The sequence below is a fragment of the Colletotrichum siamense genome (genome assembly GCF_013390195.1).
Source record: "Colletotrichum siamense strain Cg363 chromosome Unknown KSG_Cg363_contig09, whole genome shotgun sequence".
NCBI classification, from domain to species: Eukaryota; Fungi; Ascomycota; class Sordariomycetes; order Glomerellales; family Glomerellaceae; genus Colletotrichum; species Colletotrichum siamense.
In genome coordinates, this window is record NW_023501022.1 from 473,795 (window position 1) to 490,652 (window position 16,858).

General features: G+C 55.4%; 4 protein-coding genes across 4 annotated transcripts; 1 reads left to right on the forward strand and 3 right to left on the reverse strand.

Moving 5' to 3' along the window:
* Positions 1 to 2,704: 2,704 nt before the first annotated feature.
* On the reverse strand, positions 2,705 to 4,664 carry CGCS363_v012898 (uncharacterized protein; the record flags this gene model as incomplete). Its single annotated transcript, XM_036644747.1, has 4 exons — positions 2,705 to 3,525; positions 3,663 to 3,965; positions 4,032 to 4,298; positions 4,529 to 4,664. 4 exons carry the CDS (start codon positions 4,662 to 4,664, stop codon positions 2,705 to 2,707), a joined length of 1,527 nt encoding a protein of 508 aa, XP_036489088.1.
* A 7,158-nt stretch (positions 4,665 to 11,822) lies between these two features.
* Positions 11,823 to 13,286, reverse strand: CGCS363_v012899 (Uncharacterized protein; the record flags this gene model as incomplete). The annotated part of the gene is made up of 1 exon (XM_036644748.1): positions 11,823 to 13,286. One exon carries the CDS (start codon positions 13,284 to 13,286, stop codon positions 11,823 to 11,825), a length of 1,464 nt encoding a protein of 487 aa, XP_036489089.1.
* Positions 13,287 to 14,187: 901 nt separating this feature from the next.
* On the forward strand, positions 14,188 to 15,010 carry CGCS363_v012900 (uncharacterized protein; the record flags this gene model as incomplete). Its single annotated transcript, XM_036644749.1, has 3 exons — positions 14,188 to 14,261; positions 14,553 to 14,603; positions 14,662 to 15,010. The coding sequence occupies 3 exons, from the start codon at positions 14,188 to 14,190 to the stop codon at positions 15,008 to 15,010; spliced, it is 474 nt and encodes a 157-aa protein (XP_036489727.1).
* A 76-nt stretch (positions 15,011 to 15,086) lies between these two features.
* CGCS363_v012901 (Uncharacterized protein) lies at positions 15,087 to 16,204 on the reverse strand (the record flags this gene model as incomplete). Its single annotated transcript, XM_036644750.1, has 2 exons — positions 15,087 to 16,076; positions 16,145 to 16,204. 2 exons carry the CDS (start codon positions 16,202 to 16,204, stop codon positions 15,087 to 15,089), a joined length of 1,050 nt encoding a protein of 349 aa, XP_036489728.1.
* Positions 16,205 to 16,858: the final 654 nt, after the last annotated feature.

Here is a 16,858-nt window from a genome sequence, read left to right on the forward strand (position 1 = left end):
GCGAACGGCAACAAGCTGGTTGGGCCCTGTTTTTGTTTTTATTTATTTTCTCATCAAATCAGCTGCCAAGTCGGAGGGGTTCCTTCTCGCTTGCTTGCTTTTGCCATCGGCTAATCCATCGCTTAAGATAGCAGCATGCGCTTAAGGGATTTCCGACAGCGAGATGTCATCATAATCAACAATGACAGGCAGCCTCGCGCGCCCGCGCTATTTGAGGCTCTTTGGAGGGGCAAGGTATATGTGGTGGTCTACCCAGCTGCTGGGGACTTTTTGGCGCCGTTTTTGAAAGAGACAGACTTGGGCCCCCCGCAACTACGACCATGTTTAAAGGCTCAAAGCAAAAAAAAGGGAACAAGTACAGTACACGGCATGCGATGGCCGCAGCCCTGGGGGTTTCCGGGATTTGCTCAGTCCTCGGGACCCGATGAATTGATTACCGAATTGAAGAATTGATTGAGTGGTTGATTGACCGAACGGGAAAAGAGGGTACCTCTCCCAGGAACATCACCCTTTGCGTGTGCGCGCGTGCTTGTTGTGGGCAGCAGAGGGAAATGTGCCTCTCCACAGCAATGCGTGGGACGATAGACAGGCAACTCTCTCGCACCCTGGGCCCCGTAGTGTACCTACCTACCTCCCTTCTGGATGAGATTGAGGAGAAGAGGTCAAAGCAACACCACCGCACAAGGGCGAAAACCGACGATGCTGTCACCTTCTGCTCCCAGTATCACAGTGAGGGGAGGGGAGGGGGGGGAACAGGTCAGCGGGCAGGCAAGGCAGGGGCAGCGCCCGGTTGAGGGTGAACTACTGGCGAGAGGGGAGAAAGGCGTGAGAGGCATGTCAGAGTGTGGGTGGATACGCCCTCATCTCTACCCGTCTCTGGATGGGGAGACTTTGGGGAGGGGAGAAGAGAGGGGCGAGGAGACGGAGAGAGATTGATGTTTGATGGCCAAGGCAGGCGGATGTTCATTGCAACGGGACGGTTGGGCGGCGGCGGCGGCGGCGGGCGGCTTGGATGTTGTTGCTGCGCGCGGTATGTGCGTCTACCATGCGGCAAGGGCGCCTCACCCCTGGCCTGGCTCGCTGCCTCTTCATCCCGGCCCCCGGTTTGTCTTGGTCCCTGTCGTTCTCGTTGTGTGTGCGAGCGTCCTCGTCTCTGTGCTGCCATTTCGTTATTTTTTACCCTATCCAATACCTCGCGGTAAATCAATGCGATCCGCCGGGCAGCTCCCTTCCCGTCTGGTCTTGTCTTTCTGCTGTGCCGATGCTATGCTGGTCCCTTCTCTCGTCTGGTGTTGCTGTTCGCCAAGCCAAGGCTGTGTGCGACCCGAGTGTACCAGGTTCTTTTACCTTTCTCTCACACTCTCACATTCCCTCCCCCCTAGCTCTATCTTTCTCTCTCTCTCTCTCTCTCTGTCCCCCCCTCTGCCTACGGACGATGAAGTAAACCAAATCTAGCTCTTCTGATTGGTCCCAGGCCCAGAAAAGGCACTTCCCGTCCGTCTCTTGCCTCCCTCTATGTGTGTCTGTACCCATGTAAGAAGGGGTCTTGTGAAAGTCTTGTAACCTATGTCATGGAGGGTCCCCAAAGTGAAGGGACCGGGGCACATTTCTCGGCTGGATCGGTTCGTCAACTAAACCCGACTTCATAAAAACTCAATGTACGATGATGGATGTGTGGGTGGGTGTTCGTCTGAGGTTGGTTGGTAACAGGAAAATCATCGAGCCAAAGTTGTCTTGGTCTCTCCCAAGTCCTCTCTCAATTACCCCCCTTCCTGGGTGCGTGACAGCATGTCTTGACCGATCGGCGGTCCCATGTTGTCATCTTCTTCGCTCTCTCTCACCATTGCCCACCCACCCTCTGGTGTCACATACTCTCTCTCGACTGCACCCGTCAACTCATGTAGTCATCATTACCACGTCCACCGTAGCGGGACCAGATTGAATTTTGAACCTTGAGCCAACTGAAGGTAGGATAGGCAGATGGGAAAAAAACAACTTTTGTCTTTGCTCATTGTGTAATTTTTTATACGTATCTCGTGGCAAGGTGAGTTTTCCTAATCCACTGACTATGGTTAAACATCAGAAAAAATAAAATAAAATCAATGATCACATTCTTATAATCCCTGCCCAGAATGTGTGTAAAACTTTCGCCCCCTCCCCAAAGTCTAGTTCCGCCCAATGGTTGTGATATATCCCGTTGCGATGACGACAATGTCGAGAAAAAAAAAAAAAAAAAAAAAAAACCCTCCCAAATCCTGTAAAGCGCCATCTTTCTCCTAATTTCCCGGGGGTAAAAAAACCAACGAACAAGCAAAATCGTCAAAGTTCGAAACAAGAAAAGAAACAAGAACTTGCATCGCAAGAGTCCTCCAACCTGAGCCCCTGACACCAGTATTTTTTGTGTAAAAGAAGTCGTGTGAAGAGAAGAAACAGAACCAGCCAATCAGACGTGCTCCCCAGCCGCCTTGAAATGCCTCGACAATGAACCAACCCGTTGTGTTTTTTTTTATCTACTACAAAGACCATTCCGGCAAAAAGTGTGTCCCATCCCATTCCAGCTGAAAATGAGACTCCGCAACAAGGTGGATATCAGAACGAAGAGAGCCAAGAAACGAAGCAAGAAGTTTGACGGGGGTGGAAGAGGAAGTATGAACAGGTAGATGTAGTAGTGCCATGACCAGGGCAACGCCAAGACCGCCCTTGTCTATGACCCTTCGACGGCAACGCAGCCACGGAGTTCAGGGTAGCGTCTGACGAAGTTCTCATTGAGACGCCAGTTTTCGACGCGCATGGCGTGGGCTGTGAAGGTGTCGCTCAGCCACATCTCTCCAGACTGTGGGTCGACGACAAGGGCATCGATTGGTCGGCACGGCCAGTTGATGAGCCTCAGACTAGACGAGTAAACGGCCTGAAATTCTTCGTTGGCGTATGCATCCTGCCGCTCGATGATGGCAGTGCGTAGGGGGGCCCAGAGGATTAGGTCAACCCACTGCGGGTGCGGGATGGCCGTCTGAATCGGCTTGGGCGTGAGTTCTTGTACCATGGCCATGTATGCCTCACGCGTCGGATGCACCAGCCAAGCAACAGCCCGCTGGATGACCGCAAAGACGGCGAGGCGTTCAATGACGTTGGTCACGCCGGCCTTATTGACGAGGGCGGTAATGAGCTCGGCCATGGGATGGTTGGCACCGGAAGCCGCGGCAGAGTTGGAAGCGGCACGGTCGAGGTCGGCTAGCTGGCATCGTGGGGGTGAGTTGGTAGGTGAAGCAGGATGGTATTCGAGGAAATTCTTCATGTTGACCCTGGCAGGCCGGAGGAGCGAGTCAAGGGGTTTGAGCTGGGACAGTCGGCGGCAATCCTGGATGAAGCCAACCAACAGCTGGTCGATTCGACAAGTGGGCGGGACGATGAGTGTCGGAATCTCCCAGAGTGTGGTGCCTGGCTGGCGGATCAATGGGCCGACGGTTGTTGGTAGTACACCGGGGTTGGATACGAATTCCACGACTGCTGGTGAGGGAGGTATGACTGATGATGATGAGCCATGGGAACGTGTTGGTGGCCCATGGGATGATGGTTGTGCGGGTAGCCAGCGTCTAGAAACTGAGTGGTTAGCGTCTCAGAATTGCGTTGACCCAACCACCGCATGCGGGAAGAACACCCACCAGAGTCGACGTCGTCGTACTCCATCTTGGACGGGATGCTACGGGCGTCCATCATCGGCGCGGGGACACTCGTGGGGATGTAGCCTGCGCCGTACTCGTCCGTGTTGGCCGATGATGACGGACTAGAAACGGTCGAGGGAACGGAAACGGGAATGCCTGGGCCCCATGACTCTGACGCATCCGGCATGGGCACATACGAGGGGCCGAGTTCTTGCATCACGTTGTAATCACCGTTTGATGGGAATGGTGAAGATCTGGGACTCGGGACAGCCCCGCTGATAGAACTGAGGTTGTCGTCGTATACTGGAGCCGAGTCAGCACGAACAAGAGACACCCACGCAGAGGACGAGGCAGCTGCGGCAGCCGTACCTGAGTTTGGGTAGGACTGCCCATTAGGAATGCCCACGCTCTCACGGAGCTTGAACAGTTCCTCTTCAAGGGCCTTGTTCTTGCGCAAGAGCTCCTGAACGGTCTGGCTTTGGTCGCGGTTGCGTTCGCTCTTGAGTTCCTCAAGCTCTCGCTCGAGTCTCTCGATGTGCTCCTTTGTCCTGGCTCTGATGGCCCGCTGAGCTTCTCTGTCGTTGGCACGCTTGCGCGCCAGCTGAGACGGCGTCAAGGTAGAGACGCTTCTGGTGCCTGTGGGTGACGAACGTCAAGTTAACATGTTGGTTCTTGATATTGAAGGAAAGCAAGGCCCGCCGAGGGAAGGGAGGAAGAGTGGTGCAAGTGCGGGAGAGTGAGAGAGAGGGAGGAGGGCGGCGGCGGCAACCACGACGGCAGATGCGCATTGTCATGGACAGAAGCACAAGACAAGTGCGTCTATGTCAAGGTCGCCGGCGATGTTGGTGACGGTTGATATTGCGTACCCTTGCGCTTGGCCGGCTTCGAAGGCTCTGCGGAAGCTGATCGCGTCATGTCGGCGGGGGATTTGTCGTCGTGTTGTGTAACAACGGTGGTGGTGACAGGTGTTGCTCGAGTGTTGGCGACGGCAGTATGGGCCATACTCTGGAAGATATGAAGAGGAGAGAGCGTTGAAGTGTTGTGAGTTGTTCGCGTTGCGAGGCAGGGATCAAACGCAGAGGATCAAATGGCAGCAGCATCTGAGTTATAAGATCTGTTGACGACAGAGAGCAGACGCAACAACAGGGCCCCCAGTGCCGCCGGCAAAGGTTTCAGGGCAGCTGGGAGCGATGGGTAAGTAGAGTACGAGGGGTACGTACATGGGAGAAGGGACATGGGGGGTGGGAAGGGCTGCTGGTGCTGAGGAGGAGCGTCTACTAGGGACCAGGTACCTAGGTAGAGTGTGTACATACTGCGTGAGGGCCACAGAAAGAGATAGAGACGGAGAAACAGAGAGTGAGAGAGAGAGAGAGAGGTGTGCTAGGCAAGGTAGGTTGGTCTGCAGCAGGGGTTCGAGGGGATTGCTGCATCCGGGCTAAAGCAGCCCAGTCCTAAGGTAAGGTAGGGTAGGGCAGCTAGGCACGGTACCGCCAGAGAAAATGAGAGCAAGTACACCGGTACTCGAGTACTTTTGGCTGCGAGATGGGGCAAGTATCGGTGAAGAGACGCAACTTGGCACATGACAGTTGATGTTAGGCACAGACATGGCGCAAATTGCTAACCCACTTCGAGAACACCCTACAGATCTATCTAGGATGAGCTGGGGTTTGATGGGGGCACAGGGGTCTGTACAGAAGGGGACAAGACAGTCAGGGGGGCCATGTCCCCTGCACTCCCAGGACAGGCAAAGACGTCGAAGCCAGGGGTGCAATGGCGCAGATGATACGTACTCAGTACGTACCCGAGAAACTTAGAGATGGGTGTGAGGTCTGGAAGTGGACTCGGGGAGAGAGGGGGGTAGGGGGGCGTGGCGTGAGATAGGGCGTGAGAATGCAAGAGATGCGAGAGTGAGGTATTGCGTCCACTAAGGCATACCCAAGGTAAGGAAGGCATGGGAATCGGAAGAAAGAGAGAGAGAGCGCAAGAACAAGTGAGAGATGGAGGGCGTAAGAAAATTATGAAAATGGTCTTATGTAACGACAACGAGATGGGACATCACGTTCTGCCATCGCATTGCATCGTAGCGCGTAAGCTATCAGTCTGGACTTCGAGTTCGGTTCGATTCGCGCGCGCGCGCGAGAGAGAGAGAGAGAGAGAGAGAGACGGATATTGTGAGACTGAACCTGAACCCGACTGACCCTGAGCTTAAGCTCAGATGGGACTGAGGCCTGCAACACGCAACAGCAAAACAAGAAGGCTGCGGGCGTTTTTGCCGTTGTTGTCACGTATAAGTGAGCTCGATGATGCTATCGTACAGCTCAGTGGTACTGTAGGTGGGTGGGCGCGGCCTGGCCTATCCCATGAATGTGGCCTTGTGCTTGTTCGAGTCCGAGTTGGAAGATGAGCGACCGGTGGGGTGGCTTATCCGCGAGATGCCCGCTCTTCACCCCAAATCCAAAGTGGATGGGCTAGGAAAAGTGACGAGGAGAATGCGAAGAGGGTTGGAACAGAGTTGCAAAAGAGCATGGTGAAGACAAGGGAAACCGGCTCCTGGTTGGTAAGGTACTCTGTATCGTAAACCGTAAGGCAAAAAGGCAAGGCAAAGCAAGGTTTGTTCCACAGGAAAAGGTACCCAGCTGCCCTGGCCTGCTTTGCCTTGCCTGGCCTTGCCTCTCTGGGTAGCCTGCCTCGCCTTGCCGTGTCTGGTGGTGGTCCGTTGAAAAGTACGGTGTAACTAACAGCAGGCACCGCACCACCAAATCAAACGTCGACTCCTCTGCTCCCGCGCTTGACCTGGAGTGGCCTGGTCTGGCCTCGCATTACCCTGCCTTGCCTTCCCATGCCATGCCCGCCTTATCCATGGGCGTGTACGAGAGATGAGGACGGACGAGCAGTTGTTGAAGAAGAGGAGATGGATGGACAGACAAGACAGCACCAGCCAGCACCAGCTCTAAAACCTCCCGGCCAGGAGTCGGGGCTGCGAATACCCACCACCGTCCATCGCTGGGACATTGGCCAAAGCCCACCTCCGTCCACCATATCTGACGGAATGCAATTGGGAACGGAGCACAGAGCAGAGAGACTTGGACCAGACCAGGGGGCGCGCGGTCCGGTTTTTGCTCGGAATAGCCACACCCATGACGGTGGCCTGTGTGCCAAAGTCCCATGGGCTCCTGGCTCGTTGCGCGCCCATGGAACGCCCAGACCAGACGAGGTGGTAGGGCGATGCCCCGTGAAATGCTCTCCGTATTGCATCGAGGGTTGCGGGATGCGGATTGCGGAGCGGAAAAAGACCATGTCCAAGTTGTGGTGTGGTTATGACGGTGCCGGAGGGCCGGTCTGTTGTTCTACGTGGACCTCTGAAGATGGTCTGGTAGCGAGCGGCATGCGATGCTGTGCTGTGGTGGTGCATGAGGCGTAGCTTCTTCCCCCCAGCAAAACCTCAATCTGGATGGCTCATCGGCAGAGCTCCAGTCCAGCTCCAGCTCCAGCTTCTGGTCCTGGTTCTGGTTCTGGCTCTGGCTCTCAGCGCGGCACGGCACCGCGCTGAGCTGCGCTTCCTGCTGCACTGCATTCGCAGCTGCATGTTCGGACACCCTCCGATGACCGGGGACGTCAGGAATATGACGAAATGGCCATTGTGTCGCCCTTGTCGATTGATTGAGCCATTCAAGCGCAGGCGGGACGCCACGAGGAGGGCGGCTTTCCGCTGTAAACACACATCGGCATCAGCGCATGCGCATGTGCGGGCGGGCGTGCGGGATGAATGCGCGGTGCAGGAACAAGAGAGAGAGACTTTCGGGGTTTCCATGTGGTCGTCTCTCTCTCTCCCCTCTCTCTCTCTCACTCACTCTCTCTCTCTCTCTTGCGCACCCAATTTCTCGCAAGAGATGCTCAGAGATACGAACGCTCGCGCGCACATACACACACCCACACACACCAAGTTGAAGGACTTGGAGGAGAAAATTGGTTGAGGGGAGCGCAAGTGAGGTGAAGACGATTGGGCCCTTCCCTTGGGGGAGGTGGGAAAAGGTGGAGAAGCCCAGGGCAGTACGTCTTTCCGCTGCAAAATAAACTTTACGCTAGTGCCCAATGAGGCATAGTGTCGTGGGTGCCGATACGCGGCCCAGCAGCAAAAAAAGTGGTCGTGTATCGGCCAGGGGACGCTGGGCACACCACACACACATACGCGGTACACACACAGCAGCGGCAGCACACTGTCCGCCGTCGCTGAACCACTGGGCCGCTCGACATTGTAAGCCTGTGAAGTGAGGTGAGGTGAGGTGAGGTGAGGTGATGGAGGCGCGCAGAGCTAGGTAGGTAGTGGAGGTAAGCTCTTCTGGGATCTTTCCCTTACGGTACGTACCCGACTGCCGTGAACTATCTTCCTAGCCCCCCCCTGTACGGAAACCTGCTCCCACCTGCTGCTCCGGCGGCGGCCAGCCCGACTGGTGCTGTGGAACTGGAACTTAGCGTGCCTGGCCTCACTCTACCTAAGTCCACCTTACGAACGCTCTACCCTCCCTCACCTTACCTTACCTACCTTACCTTAGGTACTGTGCACCTCAGTACACCCACCACCACCCTCCTGCTGTGTCGGATGGGGGTGTGGGTGAGAGACACGCAGGGCACGCTTCAACTGCCCTCCTCCGACTCAATTCATTTGTTCCGCATCCTCGACATTAGCTGGATGATTGTTCTTCTGGCCATGTGGTGTGAGAACGCAAAGCCCCCTCGTCGCCGCCTCAAAGGAAGGTGGTGTCATGGAATAAAATGCACCGATTAAACCATAGTCAGACCGGTCGCAAGCCAACGTGGAACATTTCCGCTGCCGCCGCCGGTACGCCGCTGACTAGACTTCTCGGGAACCCTACCCAAAGGGCCCTTAGCTCATCAACCACATCGGTCGACATAACGAGGCATGCAAGGACAACAAGAAGGAACGGCTGGGGAGGGGGGGCTATCGAGTAGTAGGAAGCCTCTGCGTACGTCGTTTCCTTCTGAGGCCTTCTAGCATCTCAACAGGGGACACTTGGAGAAATCGACGGCGGCCGCGGCGGTTTCAATGCCATGGCATGCTCGGCCGGGCTAACCACCAAGACGCCTTCTAGCCGCTCGCCAGAAACATTGGAAATGCCAATCGACGAGCCCAGTACCGGAGCCATTGCCAGGAACAACTTACCGCTCCCTCCATCGCCGCGATGACAATTCATCATCAACGGCCGAGCCTCCGTCTTCGCACCTAGAACCCCCGAGCTATCATTCCAAACCACGTCTGGCCTAGAGTTCGCGACCGGTCTCCAACCTCCCCAGCCCATCATCGTTCAGTAATCGCTACTTCAATCCATTGCGAATCGGGCTACTCAACGGCAGCCTCGGAATCCGTTGTACGTAAAGCGTGCAAATTTTCAAAGCCTACCAAGACACTCAATGAGCTGTCTTGAATGGCGATGAGCATGAGGACCAGAGTATAGTGCCGTCAGTGTGGCCGAATGGCGTCAAGTTCGTGCTAATGGTCGGACCTGGTTCCGATTGTCCAATCCTATGTGAAGCCGCCCGCTGAACTGCCGATGTCATTTTCTCTCTCCCCCCTCCGATTGCTTTTTCCGCCCGTCGGAATGCTTGTTCATGGCGGGTGGTATGCATCGCCCTTAGCCCTATCTGTCTGGTGCCGCCTCCCACCCTCTTCTTCCGCTGTAAGTAAACGTACACTTGGCAAAATCTGCGGTCGACAGGTAGGCGGGTTGTAATTAGCTGTTGGCTCCTTGATCGCCGACCGAGAGTCTAAATGCTGCCGCAGTGTTCACAGGCCGCGGCGTGTCTCACTTCAGCTTCACGGGAGGTCCTTCTGCCCGAGCTGTCATTTCTTGAGGGCGGTCTGCCGCTCGCAGAAACATTCGCTCGGTTGAAGGAAGCAGGTGCCTGTTTGGTGAGCATGCAAGCAAGATGGTGTTCGAATGCCTGTCCCGGCAACGAAGCGCAGTGCGGGAAGAGTGAGATCGCCGCTGTCAACACTAGCAGTGAGCCGAATTTCACACGTGTGCCATGTCGCCTCCGTCCCTTGTTTTTTACCCTCCTCCTGGCCTTTTTTTTTTTTTGGCATCTGTTTCCCTCGAGATTGGGCGTTTTGGGCTGAGGTGAGGCGTGCACAGGTGATGGATGACAGTGCGCCGGCAGTTCTCTGACAACGTGGCGGGCTTCTCGAAGTTCCATGGCTTCCGTGCGTTCTGCATTGCATCGGGCGCCTGCATATTCGGCCTGGCATCGTCTTGGGGGTGTCACGGCTTTGGGTCAAGTTCTCTTCGGGGATGTTCGAAGCCGCGTGTAGGAGGCAATAAGGCGACGACGACGACGACGATGGCAGCGGCGGCGAGGCGAAAAGGAGGCAGGCATTTGGCCGAGCTGAGAGTGATTCACTGCGCTTCCAAACTGGCGGGATTGTGGCGTTCGGGGCCGCCCTCCTTCTCCCTGCTCGTGTCTCGCTCTCCCTTTCGCCCTCTCTGCGGCACGGTAAATTTGTCCAACGTCAAGAATATTTGGGCTGCGTCGAGGTTTTTGCATTTCCGATCTGCGCTTCCTTCGTGTTAGTATCCAGGCACCACGGTGCCTGGCGAGTGTTCCCAGCTGTCAGTGGGTGTCGCCGTCTCCAATCACGCGGGGATAAAGCATCGGCTGGTCGGCCCAATCCAATCTTGTCTCGATTTGTTTGTCGCTCCCGTCCCTCGTTCGCTTGTTGGTCGTCTCCCCCACGGCACGGCGGATGATCCAGAAGGTAATCGTAATCGTGAATATCCGTACCGACGCTCTGGTCGTACGATGCGCATCGTCCCGGGTCCCCGTGGATGCACACATATTGTCAGGGATGGCGATCGGTTTGAGCTATGTCATAAGGCGTTCATTCTGGATGGAAGACGAGGGTTTCGGCCACGGCGATGAGCTGCGAAAGGCGTCGACAAAGAGGGCATCCGGAATCAGCGAGCATTTTAGTTATTTCGGGGAGGGCTGAGCACTGCCGGTCCGGGGTTATGTACCCCCCCGTTGGATGCCGTGCCTTCGGCGCATTATCCCATTTGGATTTCTGTTTTGTCATTTCTGACTCAGAAAGCTGGTCTTTGTATGTTTCGTTTCCTCCTCTATTGTTCCCCTCAAGTTCAGGGACTCCAAGAGGGACTGGACGGCAAGGCCCCATACCTTCGGGGCACCAGCAGGGCCTGCTGCATGGTCCGGCGCAATGCCAGGTCTCTGCCGGGCATCTCGAGTTTTAGAGAGGGGGGGGGAGGATGGGGGGACGGACAGATGGTGGGGGGTGCCAGGCCAGGTGCAGCTGAGAACGGAGGAGGAGAACGAGGAGCGGTCAGCTCAGCTCAGGTCGGGTCGGGTCCCTCAGGGCCAGTGGATGGATTGTGGGAGACGGCAGTCTGCCGACGAGCAAAAGTACCTCTCCAAGGTACCGTTGCCTGCAAAATACTTCCATGTCTTTTTTCTGGTTCGGGTCTCCATCTTCAGGAACGGCGCTAGCAGCCCAACGATGGCCGCTTTTCTCTCACCAACTAACCAATGAACAGTCTGCTCAGCCATTGCGGATCTCGCTCCGAGAAGATGGGGGGAGGAGGGAAAAGGAAGGGGTCAAAAAACAAACAGTGAAAAAAGAAAAGATAAAGGTGAACAGGGTCCGCTTCTTGGCATCTCCGAGCCTACGGTCAGCGGAGGTGTCGGCGCCGCGGCAGATCCCATTCACGGGCAGTCCAATCACCCTTGCCAGACGAATCCTTCGGCGCTGCAGACTGGGGCACCAGGCGGCCATTCCGTGGTGCGGAACTTCCGTACCTTAGTTGCGGAATGTCTGTACAACATCGATTTCTATCGAGACGCACGTAAGTCTATCAGACAAGTATCTACGACCACCTCTTTGTATCCAGCCAGCGGCGCATAAACTCATGTAGGTAGTCGCGCAATCGTACAGCAAGAACCAAAGAATGTCGCAATTTCTCAATGACTATCCCACTCAAAGTCACAGGGTATTTCCATCAATTCCATGATCACGCCGTCCAAAGTCAATCATATGCAAGATTTCGGTGGGGTCAATCGGTCCGTCCGGTCCCGCAGAGAGTTCGTGCCATGGAAAGCTGCAACCGCAAATCGCACATCGCAGCATATTGCTCAGCATATTTCAGGCTCATCTTTGACCACCTCCACCAATTCCTCCACTCCTCCGACCTCCGTAGGCCCGCTGGTGCCCTCCGGAGGAAGGGCCCAGTCCGGCATCGGGCTGACATAGCTCCATGCTCCTCCGGCGTCCTCGTACCGGAGACTGTGAAGCCACAAGGACAGCTCGTGCTGGCCCGGGTCGGTGTACAGAGGAGTGTCGCAGATCTCGCAGAGCTTGCCCGACAGCTTTTCCGCCCTTCGCTTTTGGTACAGGTCCACCATTTCATCGTGATAGGCCACTGCGTCCGCTACGTCTTGCTTTCCCATCCTCTCCAGCCGCGCCATGATGTCCTCGTCAGTGTTCTCGAGTGCTTCACTGTCGTTCTGTCCAAGATTGATGCCCCAGACGCGCTGATTGGCGTATAGAGGGTCATTCTGGATTGGATGCCCCAGATGTTGGAGGTGCACACGGATCTGGTGTGTCCTGCCTGTCAGTGGCAGACAACGAACGATTGAATAGCCTTCCTTGTTGAGCCAAGGTCGATGCCTTTCTGCCTCGAGCTCTTCCGGCGTTTTTGGTCGATCCTCGGTGGTCGTCGTAGCACTTGGGTTTTCGGGCGAGTAGTATGCAAGACGCTTGAAGACGGTCCGTGCCGACTTGCCATTGGCACGAACTCTGTTGAGTCCAAGTCTCGGGGATATCTGAAGGACAGGCTGGTCGCAGACAACGTCGCCATCGGGAAACTTTCCAATTACACGTGCCAGGTATTCCTTGCGTACCGTGCGGGCTACAATCTGGTCGGAGAGTCGGACGGCAGCGGGCTGGTTTTTCCCGATGAACATGAGGCCACTGGTGAGGCGGTCTAGGCGATGGCACGGGTAAGGTACAAAGTGCTCGCCTCTCTCAGACTTCATGATCTCGATGAGCGAGTTGTACATGTACCTTCCAGCAGGGTGCACCGGCACGCCAGAGGGTTTGTTGACAACAATCATGTCATCATCTTCGTGAATAACACGGATTGGCTCAGCTGTGACAGGGGGTTCATGACGATGAATGGTGTGGTTCACCACGTCGCCGTTCTTAACCAAGTGATCCGGGCCGACAGCTTTTCCATTGACGACAATTCGCCCGGTCTCCATTGCCCAACGATAGTACTCTACCGTGCGGTCTCTGAATTCATCTTCGTAAATGTCGATTAGCTTCCGGCCACGCCAACGTTGCTTGGCGTTGGTGCGGTAGGTGAAGTGATAAGGAGCAACTCGGCGAAAGCCGCCTTCAAAGAAGTAGGGCCGCGGCCACATGTCGCCAACAGGAGTTGTGATCACATCAGGCAACTCGTCTGCCTCTGGAGCTTTAGCCGGCTTGGGTTTTGGGGGCTGGACGACAATAGCAGTGGTGGTGGCAGCAGGGACAGCGACGGGAGCTGCAGATGGCGCCGCCGCCGCCGCTTCCTCCTGCGTCTGCTGGGAAGCCATAGAAGGAGAGAAGAAGCCCAGTCGAGAAGATAGCCTCGCCAAGGGCACAAAGACAAACTGCCTGATGGTAGCCAGGGTTGATAGGCCGGGGAAGGTCAACTGCCAGGAGGAGATGCAGCAGGGTGCGGAGTGGCGGGCGTATGAGCGAGAAGGGTGTGTGTCTTTTTTCCTCGAAACTGTCGGCGACTGGTTGGCGAGGAATGTCGAGCTTTGAAAAGAAAGAACTTGTTGTTAGTTCTCCCCGCACAGCTCGCGGAATCCCGAAGGCATACTTCGCTCTGTGTGCGTTGACCAGATGTATCTAAGAAGAGTCACAAAATTGCTGGCGGTCAGACGTGGCAGAACTTTGCTGTACTTTTTTTTTTTTTTCTTTCTCATCCTCCTCTGCACTTTGAGGGTCGGCAACAGCGGGATTGGCCAGACACCAGGTCAAGCTTGAGACAGTGTCTGTTTATGTAATCAATGTAGATGGGCTTGGTCGCCGCCGCCGCCGCCCGCCCGCCGATGTAACCAACAGTGCTAATTAGCCCTCGTGTGGGCAGTGTGGCATTCAACCGGCCATTGCAAGCCTGCCTCGGTATGAAGTGAGATCGATTCTAGATCCTCGGACAGCTTCTCCGCACACATTAGTTTAGAGCCACGAGAGCTCCCCCTCCTTCAAGGCTCAAAAACGAACACGTTTGGCCTTAACTCAATGGTCACCAAAGCTACACAATTTAAGCCGGTGCAAACTTCATCGCTTACCTCACGGCCGGCACATCTTCCGTCGTCAGCCCTGAAGACCTCCATCTCACATCTCTCGGGCAAGCAATACCCGCCCATCTACCTACCTTGTCTTACTGCGTAAAGCTCAAGCTCCGGGCACCCATCTCCTCGTTCCCGTCCCACCAGGCAGCCAAACATGGCCAGCTTCGAGAAGCTAAAGGGGCGTCGAAGGGAGGATTACCGCTATATTTTGGACTATCGAACACGGTGGTGAGTTTGTTCCTTCCTTGCAGTGATTGTCGTGCCTGGCGCTGCTGCTTCTCTCCACATCATTCGTCCTCCTCTCTGCCGACATCAAGCCAGTTGGTGGGCATGGATGGAGGGAGCCTGTCCCTCGCAAAGGTTCCCCGGCGCCGGCGCCACTGCGACGAACCATCGCTCTGCCGCGTCGCCATATCTCCGGACCAAAGCGTCTCATCCTTCCATCGTCACATCTCATCCCTCACACAATGCAGTAGTATCATTCTCACTGCCTGGGCAGTCAATAACAAGGTTTCCTAGGGCCGATAATGACATGTATCAACACATGAACAACAGCATTTACAACTTCTTGTATGGCTCCGAACCCAACACACTTGTGTCCTTGAGGCGCACTAGCTAAAGGCTGCAGATACGATTCCGTCGTCAACACATACCTGATTGAGCATTGCGGCCTGTCGCCCTCAGGCTCCGAGCAGCACGGCCTCGTGGTACACTCACACAGTGATTACTTTGCGTCCATCTCTTTCCCCGCGGTTGCGGAAGTAGCTCTTCGGGTCAAAAAGCTGGGCAAATCAAGCGTGACTTATGAAATCGCCGTATTTGAGAAAGGCGTGGATGAGGTGAGAGCCGTCGGAGAATTTGTCCATGTCTTTGTCCAGAGATCTACCGGCCGGCCAACCGCATCTGGAATGAGTGATGAAATGCGGAGAGGCTTGGAGCGAATTCTCGTGGTGGAAACCAAGGAAAACAAGCTCTAAATTGAACTCTATCACCCACCCACAAACGTACAGAGCTTATCTCACCCGCACACCACCTGCCTTAGCTAGGCCCCTCTCACAGCTGCAATTCCAACTTCAAACGCGTTCCGTCCTGTTCACCACTCTTAAATATCTTCTCCAGGAACTCCAGGTCCGCCAGCGCCTCGTCGGTCGACTGCAGCGGGTTCGGCTTGCCCGAGACCAGGGCCTCGGCCCATGCCTTGACCTCCTCCTTCACACCTGTCGTTTGCTCAAACTGGGTTGTCCGTGCTTCGCCATCCAAGGGCTTGACAATAAGCTCGTGGCCAGAGACTGTGACACTGCCATTCTCACACGCCACTTCGAAGTCAAAGGCGCTGAGTGAAGAGCCGACACTGACGGCGAAAGACCCGGTGGCGCCTGAGCGAGTCTTGATGACGGCGTTGATGGTGTCAATGGGCGGAAGGTGCGGCCGGGTCAAGTCCGAGAATGCGGCGACCGACTCCGGGGCGGCCTCAGTACCGAGAAGTAGACGCACGGTGGCAGCGAAGTGGACGCCACCGTCCAGAAGGAAACCACCTTGGTAATCAGGCTTCTTGCGCCATGCTGTCTCAATGTACTTACCGCCTAGCTTGACGAAGAAGAAGACTCTGGCATTGAAGCCAATAACTTTGCCTAGTTTCTGCACCTCGTCCCGTGCAGTGGTGAAGCGCGGCTGGAAACGATAGTTTTCGGCGATGGCGAAGGTAACGCCGTTCTCGGCAGACACTTTCTTGTAGTACTCGATTAGCTTCTGGGCACGAGCGACGTCGGCGGCGATGGGCTTTTCAGCAAGAACATGCTTCCCAGCGGCCAAGGCCTGCTCAATGTACTCAGGCTGGTTCGGGATGGGCAAGGCCAAGATGACAGCCTTGATGTCGTCGCGGGCAAGGAGGTCCTTGAAGGACTTGCCAGCACCCGAGTCGTCTGAGTACAGGTCGGGCGCAGCTCCAGACTTGTTGGCCAGGCTTGCTGTGTCCTTGGCCGACTTGAGAGACCTCGAATAGATGGCCTTGAGTTCCAGTTGGTCGCTCGCCTCCACAGCGGGCTGTTGGTAAGGTCAGTGAGCAAGGTTCTTCGGGCAAGATAGGCCCAGAGTCTCGTTGGACCACTCACCAAATGCTGTTCCTTGGCGAAAATCCCACCCCCAACAATCGCAATTCCAATAGGTGCCATGATGACGAGTTTGACGCGATGGTGCAGGTATTCGGAGGGGAAGACGTCTGCTTTGCTTGAAGTTGGTGGTGGACGAGACGGAAATGTTTGGGCAATGCGTGAAAAGAGGAGAAATTGGACTTGTCTTAGTCGCGATATGCTTCCTGTTTATTTAGGCTGATGCACAAGGATGGAAAGGGCCTCTCTTCGTCTCCATTACCGTGGCTTGAACTGTTGGATAAATGCCATCATCGTCAGTCCCCTCCAATGCCTGGAGAGCACTGCGGTGATAGTGGGGTTGATGGCGGGGTTCAGGCGCAACTGGTGTTCAGTGACACAACTGCCCCGCAGGAGCTCGGAGGAGTCTAGACTGCTCTGGGAAGGTTTAGCAGTTGGGATGCCCAGACTGAGAGGAAGGCACGCAGGCATCCACCTACCCACCTCAGTATGTTGGTTGCTTGGCTGGATAGCAACATCTCACTCTTTAGCAAACGTTGTGAATATTCGCCATAAATTCGCCGAATTGCACAGCAATCATCTAGGTTATTCGCGCTTTTTGCTCTACTTCTCAGCCAATCCTTGGGAATTGCTTCTTTTGTCATGGGTCATTCCAAAATCAACTATTTACTCGAGACGGTGGAAAAAACACCCTGCCAGCAGTTCAACACCAACAAC